Source organism: Cervus elaphus, chromosome 19 (assembly GCF_910594005.1).
Source record: "Cervus elaphus chromosome 19, mCerEla1.1, whole genome shotgun sequence".
Taxonomy (NCBI): domain Eukaryota; kingdom Metazoa; phylum Chordata; class Mammalia; order Artiodactyla; family Cervidae; genus Cervus; species Cervus elaphus.
In genome coordinates, this window is record NC_057833.1 from 75,653,437 (window position 1) to 75,673,642 (window position 20,206).

The window sequence follows — 20,206 nt, forward strand, 5'->3', positions numbered from 1 at the left end:
AGACAGTCCAGGAAGCTATGTAAAAACAGAGCAGAGAGTATCAGAAATGGTGAGCATGACCTACTTATTCATGCTCTGTCTTATTGCCCAGAGGATTTCGATAACTTACTGCTAGAAACACATTTAATAAGGAGAAGAAGTTTGAAAAAATCAGGTTCAGGGAGGATATGAAACAGGGAAGAGGCAAGTGAAGAAAGCAGAAGAGATGGGGTCACTCTGGCCAACGCACTCACTGAGCTCCAGGCTTCTGGTGACCAGAGTTAATGCCGAGGGAGATGAGTGGCTGGTGTGGAAAAAACTTGAGTGATGCCGCTGCACGTTCAGGGTGTCTCCCTTATCCAGAAGCCCCAAAGCTGGGGGACACCTGAGCCCAACACCCCCCTGCGGCGTGGAGCTCGGAAGATTCGACCAGTGCTCTTTCCCGGATGACTGTAACCTTGAACTTTTCTCCCCGGCGACCCTGCCTCCCGCCTGCCTCACCAGCCCGTGCGTCTCTCCCGCAGGTTCCCGCATCACCAGAGCGGCACCATCACCCTCAAGAGGAGCCTGATCCTCTCGAGCCGGCACGGCATCCGGCGGAAGGTGGCGCGTCAGCTGGGTGAGCACAGGCGCGTGTACCAGTGTAGCATCTGCAGCAAGGTCTTCCAGAACAGCAGCAACCTGAGCCGGCACGTGCGCTCCCACGGTGAGTGCCCGCCGCCACCCGCTCCGCCCCGGGGGGGCCGGGCCTCGGCGCGCCCGGAGGAGTGACGGGCTCGTCACTGGCTGGCCCTTAGGTGACAAGCTGTTTAAGTGTGAGGAATGTGCCAAGCTGTTCAGCCGCAAGGAGAGCCTGAAGCAGCACGTCTCGTACAAGCACAGTAGGAACGAGGTGGGTGATGGAGGAAATCAGAGCAACGACGGCCGGAGAGTCCCGGGCTAGGGGGTGGGGAGAGGGAGCCGGAGGGATGCTGCCGGGGATCGGGGAGGAGCCGGAGGCCAGTGTGGGCACCAGGGTCACCTGGATGCTTCTCTGTCCGGGGCATTGGGTCAGCCAGGCACGGTTCGTGTGTCTAAGCTGGGCGGGAGGGTAGCAGAGGGAGGGGCTGTGAGACGCACGACATCACTGGAGCAGCTCCCTTGAGAGGGTGTCCCCGCTGCCCCACTGCTGCCCGACCCCCGTCCTCCCACCAGGTCGACAGCGAGTACAGGTACCGGTGTGGCACCTGCGAGAAGACCTTCCGCATCCAGAGTGCGCTAGAGTTTCACAACTGCCGCACAGGTGAGCAGCCCTGCCCGGCGCTGAGGCTCAGGTCCCTGGTGGGGGGGGGACCCAGATGCTCCAGCAGGGGGTGAAGGTGAATTTAACTGGTAACCTCACCTTTAAGGAGAAGGCAGTGGCACCCCACTCCAGTACTCTTGCCTGGAGAATCCCAGGGCTGGGGGAGCCTGGTGGGCTGCCGTCTATGGGGTCGCACAGAGTCGGACACGACTGACGCGACTTAGCAGCAGCAGCTCACCTCTAAGATTCTGCTCCATGTGGTTTGCTTTCAAGCAGCTGTTACGCTAAGACATGCAGATGGAGAGCTCCCATTTAAAATATAATTTATTTTATTTCCTACTATTCATCAAAAGCAGCCACATATGGTTGCATTTGCGGCTTCCCTGGTGGCGCTAGTGGTAGATGATCCTCCTATCAACGTAGGAGATGCAGGTTCCGTCCATGGGTCGGGAAGATCCCCTGGAGGAGGGCCTGGCAACCCACTCTAGTATTCTTGCCTGGAGAATCCTATGGACAGAGGAGCCTGATGGGCTACAGTCCATGTGGCCACAAAGAGATGGACACAGTTGAGCGACTGAGCATGCACATGGCTGCATTTGAGATTGGGGAGGTTTCATCCTCACCAAGAATGTTGAGCGGCCGTGGAGGGTTTGTTCAGGGATCGAGGAAGAAGTACATACAGAGGTGGGGTCACGGCTGGAGGAGTGGGCTTCTGCCTCCTTATCAGTAGGACCTTACTCAACCGTCCACGCTCCTCCCTCCATGGACCCACTTGTGTCCAGCAAAGGCCTGGCTGCTTCCTCTCACCGACTGGTTTTGCCCTGAGCTTGCCTCTGTCCCTGGTCTCCACTCATGCTCTGGACCTTCGTCTGCTTGTGTGTGGCTGAAGCATATGCTCAGACCAGCCTGTGGCCAGGATGGGTTTCTGGGCCTAGCCAAGCATCCAGAGCTCAGTAGCTGGCCAGCTCACAGCTGGTGAGCACACATGATGTACATAAATCCCTGAGGATGGCCAGGGGATGGCTGGGCAGAGCTCAGCCGGTCGGGGTGGCCTCTGTCTGTGGGTGAAGGCTCACTGCCCCCATCCCCGGCCTGGGAGTACGGGCACCGGGGAGGGTCACTGTTGTCTTTTCGGCCCCTCTTCTAGGAATCGTGGCACCTAGGCAGAGGGGTGGGAGGGGGTACTGGTGGCAGCCGGTTTAGACACTTCCCAAGTTAGCACTTAATTCCGAATTCCCCTCCCGTTGACCCTCCATGTGGGTCCCTGTTCACTCTGTGTCTCTGTGCTGGTTCTTGTTAAGGTGCTGGCCAGTCCTCATCTTGGGGCATCCTTACCCATCATATCCACCATCGCTGCCCTCCCTGCCGGCGCCTGCTCCTGCAGGCTCTGCTCTGTCCCTTTGATTCGTGTGCTTGTTCCACTCTGCAGGCTTCTGTTGGAAACCAAGGCTGTTTCCTCCACCCACCGTGGGGCTTTTCTGAAGTGGCAGGTGAGGCTTGTCTCGCTTGACCTCAGGCTGCTCTGCAGTGTCGGTCATGGGGTGAAGTGGACTCGGAAGCTTGCAGGTGGATCCATATAGTGTGCCCTGCCACCTGCAGTCTGCAGTCCAATGTGCCCCAAACCTGGGGAGACCCACCAATTTTTGATGCTGTATCAGTCAGATTGTTCACTTAGGATGGCTTTCTTAGTCCTCCTTGCTATTCTCTGGAACTCTGCATTCACTTAGGAATATCGTTCCCTTTCTCCTTTGACTTTCACTGTTCTTCCTTTCTCAGATATTTGTAAGGACTTCTCAGACAACCACTTTGCCTTCTTGCATTTCTTTTTCTTGAGGATGGTTTTGGTCACCACCTCTTGCACAGTGTTACAAACTGTCCACCGTTCTGTCTACCTATCACTATCTATCTGTCTATAGTTCTGTCTGTCACTCTATCCACCAGATCTAGTCCCTTCAGTCTATTCATCACCTCCACTGTATAATCATAAGGGATTTGATTTAGGTCGTACCTGAATAGCCTAGTGGTTTTACCCACTTTCTTCAATTTGAGCCTGAATTTTGCAGTGAGGAGCTGTTGATCTGAGCCACAGTCAACTCCAGGTCTTGTTTTTGCTGACTCTATGAACAATGCAAAGAAATAGAGAAAAACAATAGAATGGTAAAGACTAGAGATCTCCTTAAGAAAATTGGAGAGATCAAAGGAACATTTCATGCAAAGATGGGCACGATAAAGGACAAAAACAGCAAGGACCTAACAGGAGCAGAAGATATTAAGAAGAAGTGACAAAAATACACAGAAGAACTATACAAAAAAGGTCTTAATGACCCAGATAACCATGATGGTATGATCACTCACCTACATCCAGACATCCTGGAATGTGAAGTCAAGTGGGCCTTAGGAAGCATCACTATGAACAAAGCTAGTAGAGGTGATAAAATTCCAGCTAAGCTGTTTCAAATCCTAAAAGATGATACTGAGAAAGTGCTGCACTCAATAAGCCAGCAAATTTGGAAAACTCATTAGTGGCCACAGTACTGGAAAAGGTCAGTTTTCATTCCAGTCCCAAAGAAGGGCAATGCCAAAGAATGTTCAAACTACCGCACAATTGCACTCATTTCACATGCCAGCAAGATTATGCTCAAAATTCTTCAAGCAAGTCTTGAACAGTGTGTGAACCGAGAACTTCCAGATGTATCAGCTAGATTTAGAAAAGGCAGAGGAACCAGAGATCAAATTGCCAACATATGCCGGATCATAGAAAAAGCAAGGTAATTAAAAAAAAAATCTGCTTCATTGACTAAGCTAAAGCCTTTGACTGTGTGGATCACAATAAACTGAAGAATATTCTTAGTGAGATGGGAATACCAGACCATCTTACCTGTCTCTTGTGAAACCTGTATGCAGGACAAGAAACAACAGTTAAACTTTTGACATGGAACCATGGACTGGTTCTAAATTGGGAAAGGTGTACATCAAGGCTGTATACTGTCACCCTGCATATTTAACTTATATGCAGAGTACATCATGAGAAATGCCAAGCTGGATGAAACAAGCTGGAATCAAGATTGCTGGGAGAAATATCAATAACCTCAAATATGAAGATGTTACCAGTCTGATGGCAGAAAGTGAAGAGAAATTAAAGAGCCTCTTGATGTAGGTGAAAGAGGAGACTGAAAAAAGCTGGCTTAAAACTCAACATTCAGAAAACTAAGATCTTGGCATTCAGTCCTGTCACATGACAAATAGTTGGGGAAAACGTGGAAACTGTCAGATTTCATTTTCTTGGGCTCCAGAATCTATGCGGATGGTGACTGCAGCCATGAAATTAAAAGACACTTGCTCCTTGGAAGAATAGCTATGACAAACCTAGACAGTGTCTTAAAAAGCAGAGAGGTTACTTTTCTTACAAAGGCCCATCTTGTCAAAGCTATGGTTTTTTCAGTAGTCATGTATGGATGTGAGAGTTGGAGTATAGAGAAGGCTGAACACCAAAGAATGGATGCTTTCAAACTGTGGTATTGGAGAAGACTTTTGAGAGTTTCTTGGACAGCAAGGAGATCCAGTCAGTCATTCCTAAAGGAAATGAGTCCTGACTATTCATTGGAAGAACTGATGCTGAATCTGAAGCTCCAATACTTTGGCCACCTGATGCAAAGAACTGACTCATTGGAAGAGACCCTGATGCTGGGAAAGATTGAAGGTGGGAGGAGAAGGGGACAACAGAGGATGAGATGATTGGATATGGCATTACTCAGTCAATGGACATGAGTTTGACCAAATCTGGGAGACAGCGAAGTAGAGGGAAGCCTGGTGTGCTGCAGTTCATAGGGTCGCAAAGAGTGGGACACATCTTAGCGACTGAGCAACAGTCAGATGGGCCTGCGCTGGCCTTCGTGCCCAGTGGCACGATGGCGCCCCGTGTGGCCACGCTCGGTTCTGCATGAGCGCACTGGGTGGGTGGGTCAGAGTGGAGGGTGACACAGGTCCTGTTTGGTGAGGCTGGCTCAAAGCCGAGGAACAAAAGTTGTCCTTTTTTTTAATCTTTATTTCTCTGGACACAAATGAAACAGAATGTACGAAGACAAAGCAGCAGTTGCTACACGTCAGCAGAAAATTCTGTTAAAACAGACGTTTGTGGTTCTTTGTTCTATAGACGTACCAGAGCAGCTGTCGATTAAAGTGTAATTTCTCTGTAATTTAAAACATTAGAAGTTTTGAATGGAAAACAAAGGATAAATTGGGAACTGAGCTGATTTGTGTAATATATATTTGCACCATTATACTTTTGTATAGTACTCATATTAGGAGAATGTGTCCTCCATAGGCTGTTAAGTCGGGGATTTGTGTGAGCCTTGAAATGATGGTCTCTTGGGCTTTTCTCAAGGTTTTGCTTGGCAGAGCCTGTCCTGGGTACGAGGAGGCGTGAGTCTAACTCTTGTAAAATGGCCCTCATCTGTTCTCAGCCTTTCTGAGGGAGCTAGAGAAGAGCTGAGGTTCATGTCTAGGCCATCAGGCAAGACAGAGGCACCTGGGCCCCCATGCAGCCAGCTCCCCTGAGATCCCCCATCCCATCTCCTGCACACCTACCCTTCACCAGAGCCTGCGTGTCGGGCTGCACTCCCACGCTTGCAAGCCTTGGAGTTGCCTGTCCTTGAGACCAAAGAAAGAGTCCGGAGACAGAGACATTACCTTACATGTCAGAAACACACACCCCCCCCCCCACACACACACACACCCATTTATAGGGGGAGATTGCCTTCAGGTTGGCTTGTCAGTTACCAGGGAATCCAGCAGCTGGGGCACACCCCTCCCAGCCCCTGAGGTTAACAGCCAGGACCAGCAGGAGGGTAAGTATTTCCCTTTAATGAACTAGCAGGTGGAGTCTTTCTGACCTAAGGATTAGGACAGTCCCTAGCTGAGGCAGAGGGCAAGCGGTTCATGTGAGTGGAGGTGAGACAGATGCTGGGCAAGCAGATGGACAGAGAGCTGGAGGACGGCCGTCCCGCGTGGCCTGACCACACACCACGTAAAAGGTGTTCGTTCTCGCTGCATTTTGTCAAGACACCAGTGTAGACCTTGAGGGCAGCAGGATTATGGGTGGGAGAAGGTTGTCCTTGAGCGCCTGTCTGGATTCCTGAACTGGTGACACGTGGATGCCGCGGCGGGAAAAGCCGCCCGAGCTGACAGCCTGATCTGACAGCTGCTCCAGCTCCACGGTCACCAGGCAGAGGCCACCTCCGTGGGTTGGGAAAGGTTGGAAGTGGGTCGTCTCCATTAGCTAGGAGGGACTCGTTAGAGAGGGAGCTGAAGTCCAAGGGCTGCACTGCACTTTCCATGGCTGTCAGGATCTGTCTGGGGTCATGGGGCCAACCTGCCCGGGAGGGAGACTCATCTATGTGGTTTGGAAGGCCCAGGATGGGTGGGGCCTCCAGTAATCTAATGGGATAGCGCTGTAAGGTGTTGTTGTTCATTCACTTAGTTGTGTCTGACTCTTTGCGACCCCATGGACTGCAGCATGCTAGGCCTTCCTATCCTTCACTATTTCCCAGGGTTTGCTCAAACTCATGTACACTGAGTCGGTGATGCCATCCAACCATCTCATCCTCTGTCAGCCCCTTCTCCTCCTGCCCCCAATCCTTCCCAGCATCAGGGTCTTTTCCAGTGAGTCGGCTCTTCACATCAGGTGACCAAAGTATTGGAGCGTCAGCTTCAGCACACTGTGAGGTGTGGCCCTTCACTAAGCAAGATGGCAGATGCCCTTGTCTCTGGTGGTCTTCTTCCTAAGAATCAATGCTAGGGAAATCTAGGTGGGGAAAAAAAAAAGGTTACCAAGAACTACTAAATTATCTGCAATATCAAAAATAGTGAAGTCAATTTGTGATACATGAACTGAGTAGAATCTTATGTAGCCATTAAAATAAGTCTGAAAATCTTTGCATGCTGAGCGCATGTGCTGTGCACACAGGCACAAACCCAGGTCCAGGGCATTGTGCGGACACCCCTGGGGCTCACCTGGGCTGCACGTTGGGGTCAGGAGAGAAGTTAACTGCTGAGGCCTGAGCCCCCCGGGGACCCTGGGTAGAGTCTGGAGCTGGTTGGGTTGTAACAACTGGGGGTGCTGCTGGCGTCTGGGGCAGGGGAGGCCAGGGATGCTGCTCAGCATGCAGACCATGGGACACCCCCCGCCCCTCTCCACTATGATCCCGCCCAAGTGTCGGCAGCGCACAGGCTGAGATTCTGGGATGGGGGTCCATTGTGAAGCAGAATGAGAAACCCAGTCAGAATCAGTGTAGAAATTGAAACTTTAACTCGGGGATTGGTGCACTCAGCACGCACTGGCTGACCACGGGAAGTGGTCACTGGGCTGTAACCAAGGGCCCAGAAATGAGCGCGATGCAGGGCATCCTCTGGCCCTTGCTCCAGAGCGGGAAGCACACTGTCATGCCCCCACACATAGGTGACACGGGGCAGGGCTCCTGGGCTGCAGGAGGGCCAGTGGGGAGCGGGGACTCCCTTCTGGGGCTGGTTTAGGTGACAGACCCTGGCAGGAGCAGGGTGGGTATGGAGGTTAGGGGGTGACATGAGAGGTGGGAGCAGGGGACCAGTCTGAGAGGAGAGTGCTGGCCGAGACCCCGTGGTGGAGGCCAGGCGGGTGGGACCAAGGTGGACAGCTGAAGAGAGGCCAGGGCCTTGCAGGTCCCCGGATGGCCCCTCTGTGCTCATGGGGAGCAGCTCCTCAGGGCTAGGGGGGTGGGCAGGAGGGCTGAGGGGGTGCCCTGCTTGCCTGGAAGGAAAGAGCAGGGTGGGGACTGTCAGAGGCCCTGGTGGGCAGTTTGGCCACCTCTGGGGAGGCTGGGATACCGGCTGTCGGTATTTCCAGAGGCTTCATTAGGCGTGGGGATGGAAGGTGTATGTCTCCTAAAGGGGCCCTAGGAACAAGGCAGTCTGGAGACTGCCTTTACAGGTGGGAGAAACAGGGGATGTCTATGTGTGATGGGGGAGGAGCCCATGGAGGGCCAGGTGGGAGAGAAGGGGCAGGTTTTGGGTGGGCTCTGGGGGAGCAGTGGGGGGCTAAGCCTGGGGCGGGGTGGGAGGCAGCTTGTCCGAGGTGGGGTGGGGGAAAGCGGGGGCAGGGGCTGCAGTCAGGTTAGGGGATGAGGGCCCAGGCCTCTTGCCTCGCTAGGAATCCGCAGATGTGGGTCCTGGGGGCGAGGGGATGGGCTGAGTGTAGCTCTGTCTGCTCGGCACGGGCTCAGGCCTGGCCGGGCAGGGTGTCCTCTCAGTTCAGGTGGTGGCAGCAGTGCCTTTTCCTAGCTCTGCGCTTTCCCTGGGCCTCGTTGCCAGCCCCAGGGGAACGTGCGCTCCTCTGCGCTCCCCTCATTGCCGGCCCCAGGGGAACGTACCCAAAAGCTGCTTCCTTTCCCTACCTCCTCGACAGACGACAAGACGTTCCAGTGTGAGATGTGCTTCCGGTTCTTCTCCACCAACAGCAACCTCTCCAAGCACAAGAAGAAGCACGGGGACAAGAAGTTCGCCTGTGAGGTCTGCAACAAGATGTTCTACCGCAAGGACGTCATGCTCGACCACCAGAGGCGGCACCTGGAAGGTGAGCGCACCTGTGGGGATGGGGTGACGCCGCCCCGCCTCCGTGGCTGCCCGCTGTAAGGCGCTGCCTGACGGGCACTGGCACAGCCTGAGGTCCTGCTGGGAACTGTCGCGTCATGCGTCAGTGGGGACTGGAGCCATCCTGAACACTCCATGGGGCGCGGGGAGGGTGTTAGGGAAACTGGACTCTTTGTGGGACTGAATGTTCTCAGTCACCCAAAACAGTTTTTCCAAGGAGTTTAATATTGAGGAAATGCTTCTGATACAAGTAGGGAAAAGACAGGATATGAAATGTCACATGGGGTGTGCTTTCAGCCATGTGGGTGGAACAGAGCGTCGCAGGAGGATGCTATGGGGGCCACGAGTGACTCCCCCTCATGCCCCTCTGTTTGTCGAGGGGCCCTGATGACCCTCACCAAGTCTGATGGGCCTGGGGCTGCCCTTCATGTGGTGGGTTCACAAGAGGCCACCATGAGACAAAGGTGGACTTAAGTGGGGTCAGTAATGGGGTGGGACGTGGCAGGGCAGTTGAGGGAAGGAGGTAAGACAGGAAGTGAGGTGTGTGTGTGGCGGACCCCACAGGGCAGACCCGACGGGAAGGCCAGGGCACCAAACAGAAGGAGGAGACCTGGGCCCCTGGGCCATAGGTGTGTCCTGAGCACCCACCTCATCTGAGGCTTTCTCCAAGAACCTGCTCTGACAGACCCTCTTTTTAAGTGGCATTTCAGCTTTAGTGGCTCAGATGTAAAGAATCCACCTGCGATGCGGGAGACCCAAGTTTGATCCCTGTTTTGGGAAGATCCCCTGGAAGAGGGAATGGCAACCCACTCCAGTATTCTTGCCTGGAGAATCCCCGTGGACAGAGGAGCCTGGTGGGCTGCAGTCCATGGGTCACAGAGAGGCGGACATGACTGAATGACTAAGCGCAGCACAGCACAATCCTAATTTTTATTCTACAGGTCACTGCTCTCTTGCCAACCAGCCTCTGTAAGCAGCACTCACTGAGCAGAGCACCTTATTAAAAAAAAAAATCAAAAAATCACTTTACAAAGAATTACGAATGGAGTATATGCCTGTTGGGGGAAAAAGTCAGATAACAAAGTTGTACGTGAAGTCTGACCACTGCACACAGCTGTGTATGTACATGTGTCATCGTGGCTTTTAATACATGCCTGGTCACGTCCTGCCTCACCTTTGCATCCTGCCTTTTTACCTGGCCCTTCCTCACCAGGTTCATAGGCTCCACCACTCCCTCTGTGATCTGGGGCTGCTCCGAGGGCCTGGTGTCCACTTAGTGATTGGGTGGCCTTGGGCATGCTCCTGGGCTTGTCTCCTCACCATCTGCAGTGGGGATGACCACTGCACTGACCCGCTGGCCTGGTTGAACTGGACCCTGATTATCAAGCCCCAGGTGGGCCCCTAAGAGCTGCCATTACCTGGAGAAGTCAGGTGTTTCCTGATTGACAGATGTGTGGGTTGCATTTTACAACTTTTATCTCACAACGTTTGACAGCTGACACAGCTCAGATCATTTTCCTTGGGAATGATCATGCGAATACTGTGTGGCTGTTCATGGCCTTCCCCTCTATATAGAAGCGTAAACCACACCTGCCTCACACCTGCCTGCTTTACCTGCTGGGAACTATTTGTCTCCAGGTCACCTTGCCAGCCACGTTTGAGCCTGGTTCTGTGTTCACATGGTTTATGTGAGAATGCCCCAGAAAGACAGGTCAGTGGTTAGTAAGAGACCTCGAGAAAGAACTTCTTTCTTGTTTGTATCCAAAAATTCCTTCTTTCCTGAGAACTTCTCAGTCTGTTTTGATCCCAATTATGAACACTTGGGCTTCCCAGGTAGTGCTAGTGATAAACAGCCTGCCTGCCAAATGCAGGAGGTGTAAGAGACCAGGGTTTGATCCCTGGGTGGGGAAGATTCCCTGGAGGACAGCTTGGCAACCCACTCCGGTATTTTTACCTGGAGAATCCCATGGACAGAGGATCCTGGCAGGCTGCAGTCCATGGGGTTGAAGAGTCAGACATTGAAGTGACTGAGTACGCACACATGAACACTTATGCCTTAAAATTTTTATTGTTGTCTTACTGTTTACCTTGATCCTGATTGGGCTGTTTTAATGTACAGTATGAATATTACTATCTTTTTAATAAATATGCCCGCTTACTTGCAGCTGCCTCAAAGAATCCCATCTTTGTCTTGAGCCTTTAGGTTTATCACAAATGCCTTCCTTACCGGTAACGCATTCTGACTCCTCTACGTTGTAAAACTCACTACCCTTGGATTTGCAAGTTTCAGGTGCGGCCGGCGGTAAGGAGCCTGTAAGGCATGGGCTCCTTTGCCCCCATCGCCCGGGCTCCGTCTCCGAGCGGCAGGTGGCGCTAGTGCGTCATGGACAAGAGACCCTGCGGGCTCCTTGGATCCACCCGTGGGCAGCCCTGACCTCTGCTGGTTGGGCGTGCCCCTGGCGGGTGGCGGAGGTTGGAAGGGACCGGGGCGCACTGACTCTGACTCTCGCGGGCCGGGGTTTCAGGAGTCCGACGGGTGAAGAGGGAAGACGTGGAGGCCGGTGGCGGCGAGAACCTGGTGCGCTACAGGAAGGAACCGTCTGGATGCCCGGTGTGCGGCAAGGTAACACGGGTTGGTGCGGGACCCGGGACCCAGCTCACCTTTTTCTCTGGGAAACCTCAGCGCTGTACCCACTGCACGCGGGGACGGGGTGGGGGTGAAGGTGTAGGATCGAGTGGATACTCGGGTGTTCTGAGCCACGGGGTCCCCTCACTCGGTGCTTTGGTCCATCTGCGCTCTTGCCGTCAAGTTGGGTCTCCAGTGAAGGAGCTCAGCCTTGTCTCCGCTTGGCCACGATTTGCCACCGATGCCGCCAGAGTGCGCATGTTCCATCTCCAGTGCCCGGAGCCGGGCACGTGTGGTGGAGGGGGAGGACGTTCTAGGTTTACATCTTGGTCAGTGGTGATCCTCCCGCACTATTTCCAAGTGAGACACTGACCCAGTCACGGCCACACACGCCATGCACGTCCATGGATGCTGGTGCCCCAAGTAAGCAAATCAATGCTGAGGTGTCTGAGCTGGCCATCAGAGGGGCCCGACTGCTCGGCAGACTCTAAACTGCCAGAGTGCACTGACCATCTGAACAGCCCCGGGCCACGTCCAGCAGGGGCATTGATCAGCCCTGTGTGGGGAACCCTGTCCAGGTGCTGCCGTCCAGGCCACGTCAGCTTACCACGGGAAATGGTGGTGGTCATTGCGCATGTGCCCCTTGCAGTTGCTCCATCCTTAGACTTGCCTCCCACCACTCAGGAGGCCCAGGCTCTCAGTCCCACAAGCCCGCGGGAGCCACGTGGCCCTGGAGTGTCCGTGCACCCTCAGCAGACGCCAGGTCCAGACGATGGAAGAGTGAAACCCCAGGCTGCCGGCCAGCTGTGATCTAGCCCAGCCTGCTGGCACGTGGCCACATTGCCAGATCTTTTGACCTTTTCAAGAGAAAACGGAAATTCATGCTTTAATGGGAAATTTCCTGATTTTTTTTTTTTTCCAAACCACAAAGCAAACAGGTCAGCTGGGTGGTGTGGCCCGTGGACCCACAGTGCGGGCCCTGACTCAGTGTGGGTTTAGAGGCTGGAGGGGCAGAGCGAGCTGGTGCATCAGAATGCACACCTGTGCCCAGATGTCCAGGCAGGGGTGGGTGAGGCTGCCCTGTGTCCACGTATCCTGCTCATCCTGCCCGCCGACCACTGGCTCTAAGGAATGACAACACCGTGTCCCTCCTGTGTCCTTGGGAGACCCTGTGCATGAACCAGCCAGCTATGTGACTCACACTCAGACACGTTTTATTCTGTGAGATGTTCACTGAACGCTCACAGAGGGATGCTGGCAACAAAGGAGGCTGAATGTCTCTAGAACTGACTTCTTCACTGCCTCCAACTATACCTTGTCTCCAGCCCTGCCTGCCTGGGAAGACAGGTGCTGGGGGACACCCAGGGCCTCTGTCCCCCTCCAGAGGTGCCCATCTTCCTGCTCTGCTGACTCGACTTTCTGCCCGGCCTCCCTGGGCTATGTGGTCTCAGGTCTGTCGGCCCCGAGTCACCTGCAGATCTTGAAAGGAAGTGTCCCTCAAAAACATTTGCCTCTGTTCATTGTGAACCGTTTTCGCTTTCATTCAGGTTTCAGTCTCTTTCTGAGAACATGGGTGAGCTCTAAGGAGATCTGCTCCTCTGGTTACTTGACCATTAGAGGGAAAGCCATGTGGCCAGAGACTTTAGATCAGTGGGGTCGTGGGGGTTGGTCTCTGCAGCCACATCTGGATTAGTATTGATTGGGTGAATGGCTGAGTCCCCACCCTCATCACTTTAGACAGGAAATACTGAGAAATTGAGGGAGGTGATAATAATTATGCATGAAATAGGGAACACAAACTGTAACTCTCTGATACTCACTTTGAGAAGACTGCAGCTCTTTGTGTGACTTACTCTTTTTGCTAGGCCCCATTCCAGTGAAATATTTGAGTAAAATTGTGAGCAGAGTAGTTTATGGTGAAGACTAGAGAATGGTTAGTTCTGTATTATAATGTAAGCACCAGTTTAAACGGTTAAACGATCATGATTGCAGCACCACGCGATTATTTCTCTCGAACACTGAGGATCTGTTGCAACTTATATTTTGGGAGGAAACTACTGCCTTTTTGTGCCCGATTATGTTCCCTCAGTGAGGCCTTACTCACTGAGTGGTAACAGGTGCGTGGTAACAGGCATCTCCGCCCCCACTCTCCTGCCCGCAGGTGTTCTCCTGCAGGAGCAACATGAACAAGCACCTGCTGACCCACGGCGACAAGAAGTACACCTGTGAGATCTGCGGGCGCAAGTTCTTCCGTGTGGACGTGCTCAGGGACCACATCCACGTCCACTTCAAGGTGAGTCCTGCGCCTGGTGCAGCTGCGGGGCGCGCGGGGAGGCGGGGCGCGCGGGGGAGGCGGGGGCGCGCGGGGAGGCGGGGCGCGCGGGGGGGCGGGGCGCGCGGGGGGGCGGGGCGCGCGGGGGGGCGGGGCGCGCGGGGGGGCGGGGCGCGCGGGGGGGCGGGGCGCGCGGGGGGGCGGGGCGCGCGGGGGGCGGGGCGCGCGGGGGGCGGGGCGCGCGGGGGGGCGGGGGCGCGCGGGGGGGCGGGGCGCGCGGGGAGGCGGGACCGGCCCTCGGGGTCTGGGGGACCTTGTTGCTGCTCTCCAGGTGAGCTCTCTTGAGTATTTGCTGTGTTTCACGCCCACGTGAAGGGTTCACGTTAAAAACTCTGCGCGCCAGGTACCTCCTGGGAGAAGACGAAGACCAGGGGTCAGGACAGGGGCTTTTGCTTCTCTCCCTACCTTTGAGGAACGTGAGATGAGAGCTTGCCAGTGTGCAGGGTAGTGAGGATTCAGGGTCGCTCTGGGGGTAGAAGTGCCGATCCAGGAAAAGTGAAAGAGTGGTAGGTCCCCAAGTGAGATGGAGAACACGCCCTCCAGGCGCCGCCCGGCTCAGGGACTGTTCCTGTGAGCTCCAGCTCTGGCGTGCAGTCGTCTGAACTCAAGCAGGACCTGATGGCACCATCGTCGGGGCGGGGTGTTCCGGTGACCCGAGGACACAGTTTCCGCACCTAGTGTACAGGTCACCGGTTAAAGCTTCTGCCAAACAGGTTAGAAGCAGAACATGGTGATTGTCTTCTAGGACATCGCGCTGATGGATGACCACCAGAGAGAGGAGTTTATTGGCAAGATTGGGATCTCCTCAGAAGAAAACGATGACCATTCAGACGAGAGTGCAGACTCAGAGCCTCACAAGTACAGCTGCAAAAGGTGTCAGGTAACTGGACTACGGCTGCTGAGTGCATGGGCTAGCAGGGGTGCTGGCCCCCAGAGGCTCAGGCATGGGTGGGGGCCCTCCCAGACATCCTGGAGGGCACCCCAGGGCTCGTTGCTTCTCAGGAATGATGGTTGTGGGTCTTATCACTATCACAGGGACCACCGTCTCAGAACCAGTCTGGTCCACACGTGCCTGTGTGTCTGACCAGCGTGGACCTGTGTGCCGGGGCTTCTCTCCTTGGCTGTGCCCTCCCACACAGCAGAGGGCCTTGCTTAGAGGCTGGGGGGAGTGAGGGGGCGGCGAGTGGGGAGCTTTCCATATTCAACAATTGGTAGACCCTGTGGTTTCACGAAGTAGGTCCCTGTGTTCTTCTGGGGCACCGGTACCTGTGTGCTGGGCACCCGCACCTGGCCCTGCACTTGTCAGGACCTTTGGGAGAGATGGGGTCGGTTGAGTGTAGAGGAGAGGAGTTCTAGAAGCTGCCTTTGGGGGGTGGGGGATGGGACCTGCTGTGAGAGTTACGGGAGGACCTGGGGTCTACCTCTTACGGCTCCCCCTGCTTCGCGGTTTTGCCGGGCACTGGTCCTGCCCCTTGGAGTTCCACTCTACTGCGTGGAGGCTGGTTCTCCCCCTGTGCCCAGGGCACCTGCGTGGAGGCTGTGCCTCGTTAGCCGCGGGGATGGGCTGCGTGCGCAGGTAAACAGGGTGTGCGTCCACAGCTCACCTTCGGCCGAGGGAAGGAGTACCTGAAGCACATCATGGAGGTGCACAAGGAGAAGGGCTACGGCTGCAGCATCTGCCACCGGCGCTTCGCCCTGAAGGCCACCTACCACGCCCACATGGTCATCCACCGCGAGAACCTGCCCGACCCCAACGTGCAGAAGTGAGGATCCCGGGACTCTAGGGTGGTGCAGAGGGAGGGCTGATTTCCCACAGAGGGGTGGTGAGCGCAGAGCCAACTGTCTCCTCGGAGAGCCCTGGGCCGGCCTGGGGGATGCGCTGGCCTTGCTCCTTGCTTCGTCATCAGGTCGCACAGTCTCTGGAACCCACAGTAGTGGACGGCATTGCAGACCTGCCTACATAGGACCAGAGACCCTTTTCCCCAGAGTAATTAGGTTTTGTGAACATCAGCTCCCCCATCTGGCTGCAGCCAGTAATCAATACTGCGTGTCCGGGTGAATCAGGCTACAGCCTTGTTTAGAGCTGAGTCCTCCGTTGGGGCCTCGACGTGGCGGCCTGTACAACAGCGATGTGTTACGTCAATGCTGAGGCTGGAGCTCTGAGTCCCCCTGTGGCCATGGGAGAGCATCAGTCCCACTTCTCTCCTTGGCATCAGTGTGTGTCCTTGTGGCTTTCCCTCTGTGCGTGTCTCTGTGTCCCTGTTTGAAAGAACCCCAGTTACTGGGTTAGGGCCCATCCAGTGACCTCATCTTTAATTTGAGGACCTCTGCAGAGACCCCCATCTACAGGCTCAGCCACGTTCTGAGGTGCAGAGAGTCAGGATGCCAGCATGTGAACTTCAAGGGGGCAACTCAGCTCAGATGGAGGCTAAAGTCTCGGGCCCCTTGACACCCCCATAGCACCTTTTTTTTTTTCTACCACACCTGCTGATAAAGGCGCTTATGCAAGTGTACTCTTTGTGCCCGTCTGCCAAGGCTGTGTGCCATCCTGAGCCTGTGTCTGCTTTCAGGTACATCCACCCCTGTGAAATCTGCGGGCGGATCTTCAATAGCATCGGGAACCTGGAGAGGCACAAACTGATCCACACAGGTAGCCGGGCCTGGGAGGACATGGTGCCAAGTGGGCCAGGCCCCTCTGCGTGCTTCCTGCTCCCGGGGGTCATCCTCGTCTCCTGACTGGTCCTTCACCATCCATACTTGCTGCTCCTCCCAGCTCAGCCCCTCCTTGCCCAGTCCCCCTCTGGGTCCTCACAGAGGCTGAGAAAGGAGGGCTCAGGGGCCAGGGCTCCAGCTGCAAGGGGTGGGTGGGGTTGGGGGGTGTGGGATGTGCTTCTTTCTGGTGCTGCCCTCACGCAGTGACCTTGGGTCAGGATTCCCTGCGGTGACAGCCTGCCCTGTTTGCTTGTAGGTGTGAAAAGCCATGCCTGTGAGCAGTGTGGGAAGTCCTTTGCCAGGAAGGACATGCTGAAGGAGCACATGCGTGTCCATGACAACATCCGGGAATACCTGTGCGCGGAGTGTGGGAAAGGTGAGGGCAGGTGGGGGCCTGGCCATCATCCAGAAGGGGCAGCAGGCCAAGTGGGAGTTGGGGGTCACCCAGACCTGAGTCATTTACTCAAGAAAGATAAGACCCAGAGAATTTAACTGCAGATCAAGAAGACAAATCAGTCCAAAGGTGGGGCATAAAACCAAGGTATAGATTAAAGCTGTTTTAAGAGCAGGGAGATAGTGCAGCATGACTGTGTGATGTATAGAATACCCTCAGAATCACCATGTGGCCTCAGTGGAGGTGCAGAACCCTCAGCTGCTTACAAGGACCAGCTGTGGATTCAGACTGACTTTCTGTGGCCGGTGATGACAGTGACCTTTATTTTAATCAGGTGAAATTAGTTAAATGAACCTGTTAGTAAAATAGCTCATATCGCTAAGTATAATCAGAAAGAGGTAATCCCAGTCCACCGTAAAATTTTAACCCGTTTCTGTTTTAAACCCAAACTGAGGAAGGCTTGGAGCTATGGATCTTTGGTGGTTTCAAGCAGCTGCCAGTGCTGTGTGTGCTGGAAGAGCGGCAGGGCCACCCTCCTTCAGATACAGGACAAATCAAGTTTGTCTTGATTTAAAAGTTTGTCTTGATGCCATTAGCATCTTTTAAAAATTTAATATTTCATGAAGTTTTTGTTTTTCCTTGATTTTTAAAATTAAACCGGAAAGTATAAAGCAAACACAAATGTCCCACAATTCTACTCACTGGATCAACCCCTATTTTAGCCTCGTAAAATAAAATTAGATGTAGACGACTAAAAGAGTTAACCAGAGAAGGGCAGAAAGTGAGAAGTTCCTCACCCCGGGTGGCCCCAGACCCCCTCCCCAGAGGCGACAGTTTCTTGTCTCTTCTCCAGAGTAACTGTGTGCAGCAGTGTAGATTATTCTATTGAAAAAGTAACACAAGCACCTAACCAAAAAAAAATTTATTTGTAAATAACCGGAATGGTTATGCAAAATAGTTTTTCCCGCCTCAGACCTCAGTTTCGTGCTTCGAAAGCAGCATGTTAATGTTGCACACAGATGTTTCTAGACGTTTCTACCCGTGTCTTAGCCCTGACCATAGTGGGTGGAGCCCCAGCCCCATCTCTGCCCAGCTCTTCCAGCCCCATCCCCACCGGGCTGGAGCTGCAGAGAGGAGCTGGGGAGGGCTGGAGGGGACAGGTGTGGTGGGCCCTACCCCCAGGTGGGCAGGGACAGCCACACCTGAACCCTGAGTGCTGCTCACTGGGCCTGGCTGGATGGGGAGGGGTGCCTGGGGCAGGTACTGGGGTCGGTTTTCCCATCTTGTACTGCGTACATTTCCTCGGGCTGGGCATGGGCATGGGGAGGGTGGTGTGTGTGGCGGGGCATGGGCCCTGGGGGCGGGGTTGAGCAGGGTGTGGGGGCGGGGCATGGGCCCTGGGGGCGGGGTCGAGCAGGGTGTGGGGGCGGGGCATGGGCCCTGGGGGCGGGGTTGAGCAGGGGTGGGGGCGGGGCATGGGGTGTGGCTAACCCGCTCTGCCCCGCAGGCATGAAGACCAAGCACGCGCTGCGCCACCACATGAAGCTGCACAAGGGCATCAAGGAGTACGAATGCAGGGAGTGCCACCGCAAGTTCGCGCAGAAGGTCAACATGCTCAAGCACTACAAGCGGCACACGGGTGAGTCCGCGGTGCTCTGGTGTACAGGGACCAGCCCGCTGGTGAGAAACCGCTCGAGCAGAGCCGCCGCTGCTCCGCAGGGTCTTTAGCTCCCAGCAGGCCCCAGGCTCTCTGGTCGAGCTTTAGGAAGCTGGGTAACTAGCCGGTTTCCCAGAAGCTCCCCCATCCCCTGCAATAAGCCCCCTGCGTCCCCCCAAACACACCGGGTCCTGGTTACCGCCCTCAATGCCTTCAGTGCCCTTCCCTCCCACTCAGCCAGGAGAAACCATCAGACAAAGACCTGGCGTGTGTGTACCTTGACCATCATGTCATCTGGACAGGAAACTGGACCACCTTAAGTGTCTGTCAGGGCAGAGGCTGAATTGTGGTGTGTCCACCTTAAAGGACAGTGCATCCTTCAAGTGATGAGATATGCACGTTAACTTGCATCGACGTTTGTGAGCTCGTTTTTTTTTTTTTTTTTTTTGGTGAACTCATTTCTTATAAACGGTTGTCTATGGGTAAACGTGTATATGACAGAATCAGATTTATAGCAGAATGAGAAACGGTCCTCCCTGGGTGGTGGAGCTGTGTGTGAAGTTTCTAGCAGGAGCATCTGGGTGGTTCATATCCTCTAAAATGGACTTGGGTCTTGCCATTGCCTGGCCCAGCTTACCTGTGTGCTCACCTCTCTTGCTGCCCCCAGGGCCGGCCAGGGCACCTCTCAGGTCCGCTTTGGGTCCCCCTGGAGTGCCAGCCCCCAGGGCACTGGGCTTTCACAAAAGCATGCCGTTCTCCTTTTCCTGGGGAAGTCTGTCCGTTTCTTGCTTCCCCTTTTCTGGGAAACACTCACCTCCTGGGACTGGGTCCTGCGCCTCCTTGGGGGTCTGGCAACTCTCCACCTACTGGGGTGCAGTGGCCTCTGTCTCTCTCACTTCCAGGAGCCACGTGAATGTAGGGTTCCGAGTACCAGGGACCCAGCAAATACAGGACCGAGATAAGCAGACCTTGAAAGTCACTTACTTGCTTTGCTTGACATTTAGGGCAAATGTTTGTTTAAGAGGTAAAGGGCCCACCTTCTTGTCAGCTCGGGGAGTGTGACAGTCTGATGGCTCGATGCTTCCATATTACCAGGTTGCAGGCAGGCAGGGTGACCACCCCAGACCAAGACACCTGCAGTAGGATGGTTTTCAAGCCACAGTTTGCCGGTTGAGTAGGGGAATGAAGGCATACTGTCCGTCGTCTCTGGGTAACTTACCAGCCCCCACAGTCTTTACAAATACAGAAATGTGTCACGGACAAGACCGGTGCTGTGTACAGTTAAAACGCTCATGAATCGTGAAATTAAATGTGCCTTTTCCTGCAGGGATTAAAGATTTCATGTGCGAACTGTGTGGAAAAACGTTCAGTGAGAGAAACACAATGGAGACGCACAAGCTCATCCACACGGGTATGTGGGGGGCGCCTGGGGACCGGCCGGCCAGCCGCTGTGGTCTCTGCTGGGGCCGTCTGGGTGTGCGGGGTGTGGAGAGCTTGGCTGCGAGGCTCTATGTGGACTTTTTCAGGATATCTGGCACTATTGTGCCTTAATGGTGGCCCTCTGCCCCCTAAAATTCAGCCACAAAACCTTCAAATATTCA

At 54.6% G+C, this 20,206-nt stretch overlaps 1 protein-coding gene across 2 annotated transcripts in view; it reads left to right on the top strand.

The window, feature by feature from the left end:
* Positions 1–20,206, top strand: part of PRDM15 (PR/SET domain 15) — a 59,081-nt gene that overhangs the window by 28,941 nt on the left and 9,934 nt on the right. For both annotated transcript variants that reach the window (XM_043874743.1, XM_043874744.1), the window contains exons 9-20: positions 504–685; positions 777–871; positions 1,174–1,261; positions 8,700–8,867; positions 11,410–11,507; positions 13,672–13,803; positions 14,588–14,722; positions 15,442–15,605; positions 16,413–16,492; positions 16,811–16,930; positions 18,456–18,587; positions 19,933–20,016. In XM_043874743.1, the coding sequence (XP_043730678.1) occupies positions 504–685; positions 777–871; positions 1,174–1,261; positions 8,700–8,867; positions 11,410–11,507; positions 13,672–13,803; positions 14,588–14,722; positions 15,442–15,605; positions 16,413–16,492; positions 16,811–16,930; positions 18,456–18,587; positions 19,933–20,016 (1,478 nt within the window). The remainder of the gene's footprint in view (positions 1–503; positions 686–776; positions 872–1,173; positions 1,262–8,699; positions 8,868–11,409; positions 11,508–13,671; positions 13,804–14,587; positions 14,723–15,441; positions 15,606–16,412; positions 16,493–16,810; positions 16,931–18,455; positions 18,588–19,932; positions 20,017–20,206) is intronic.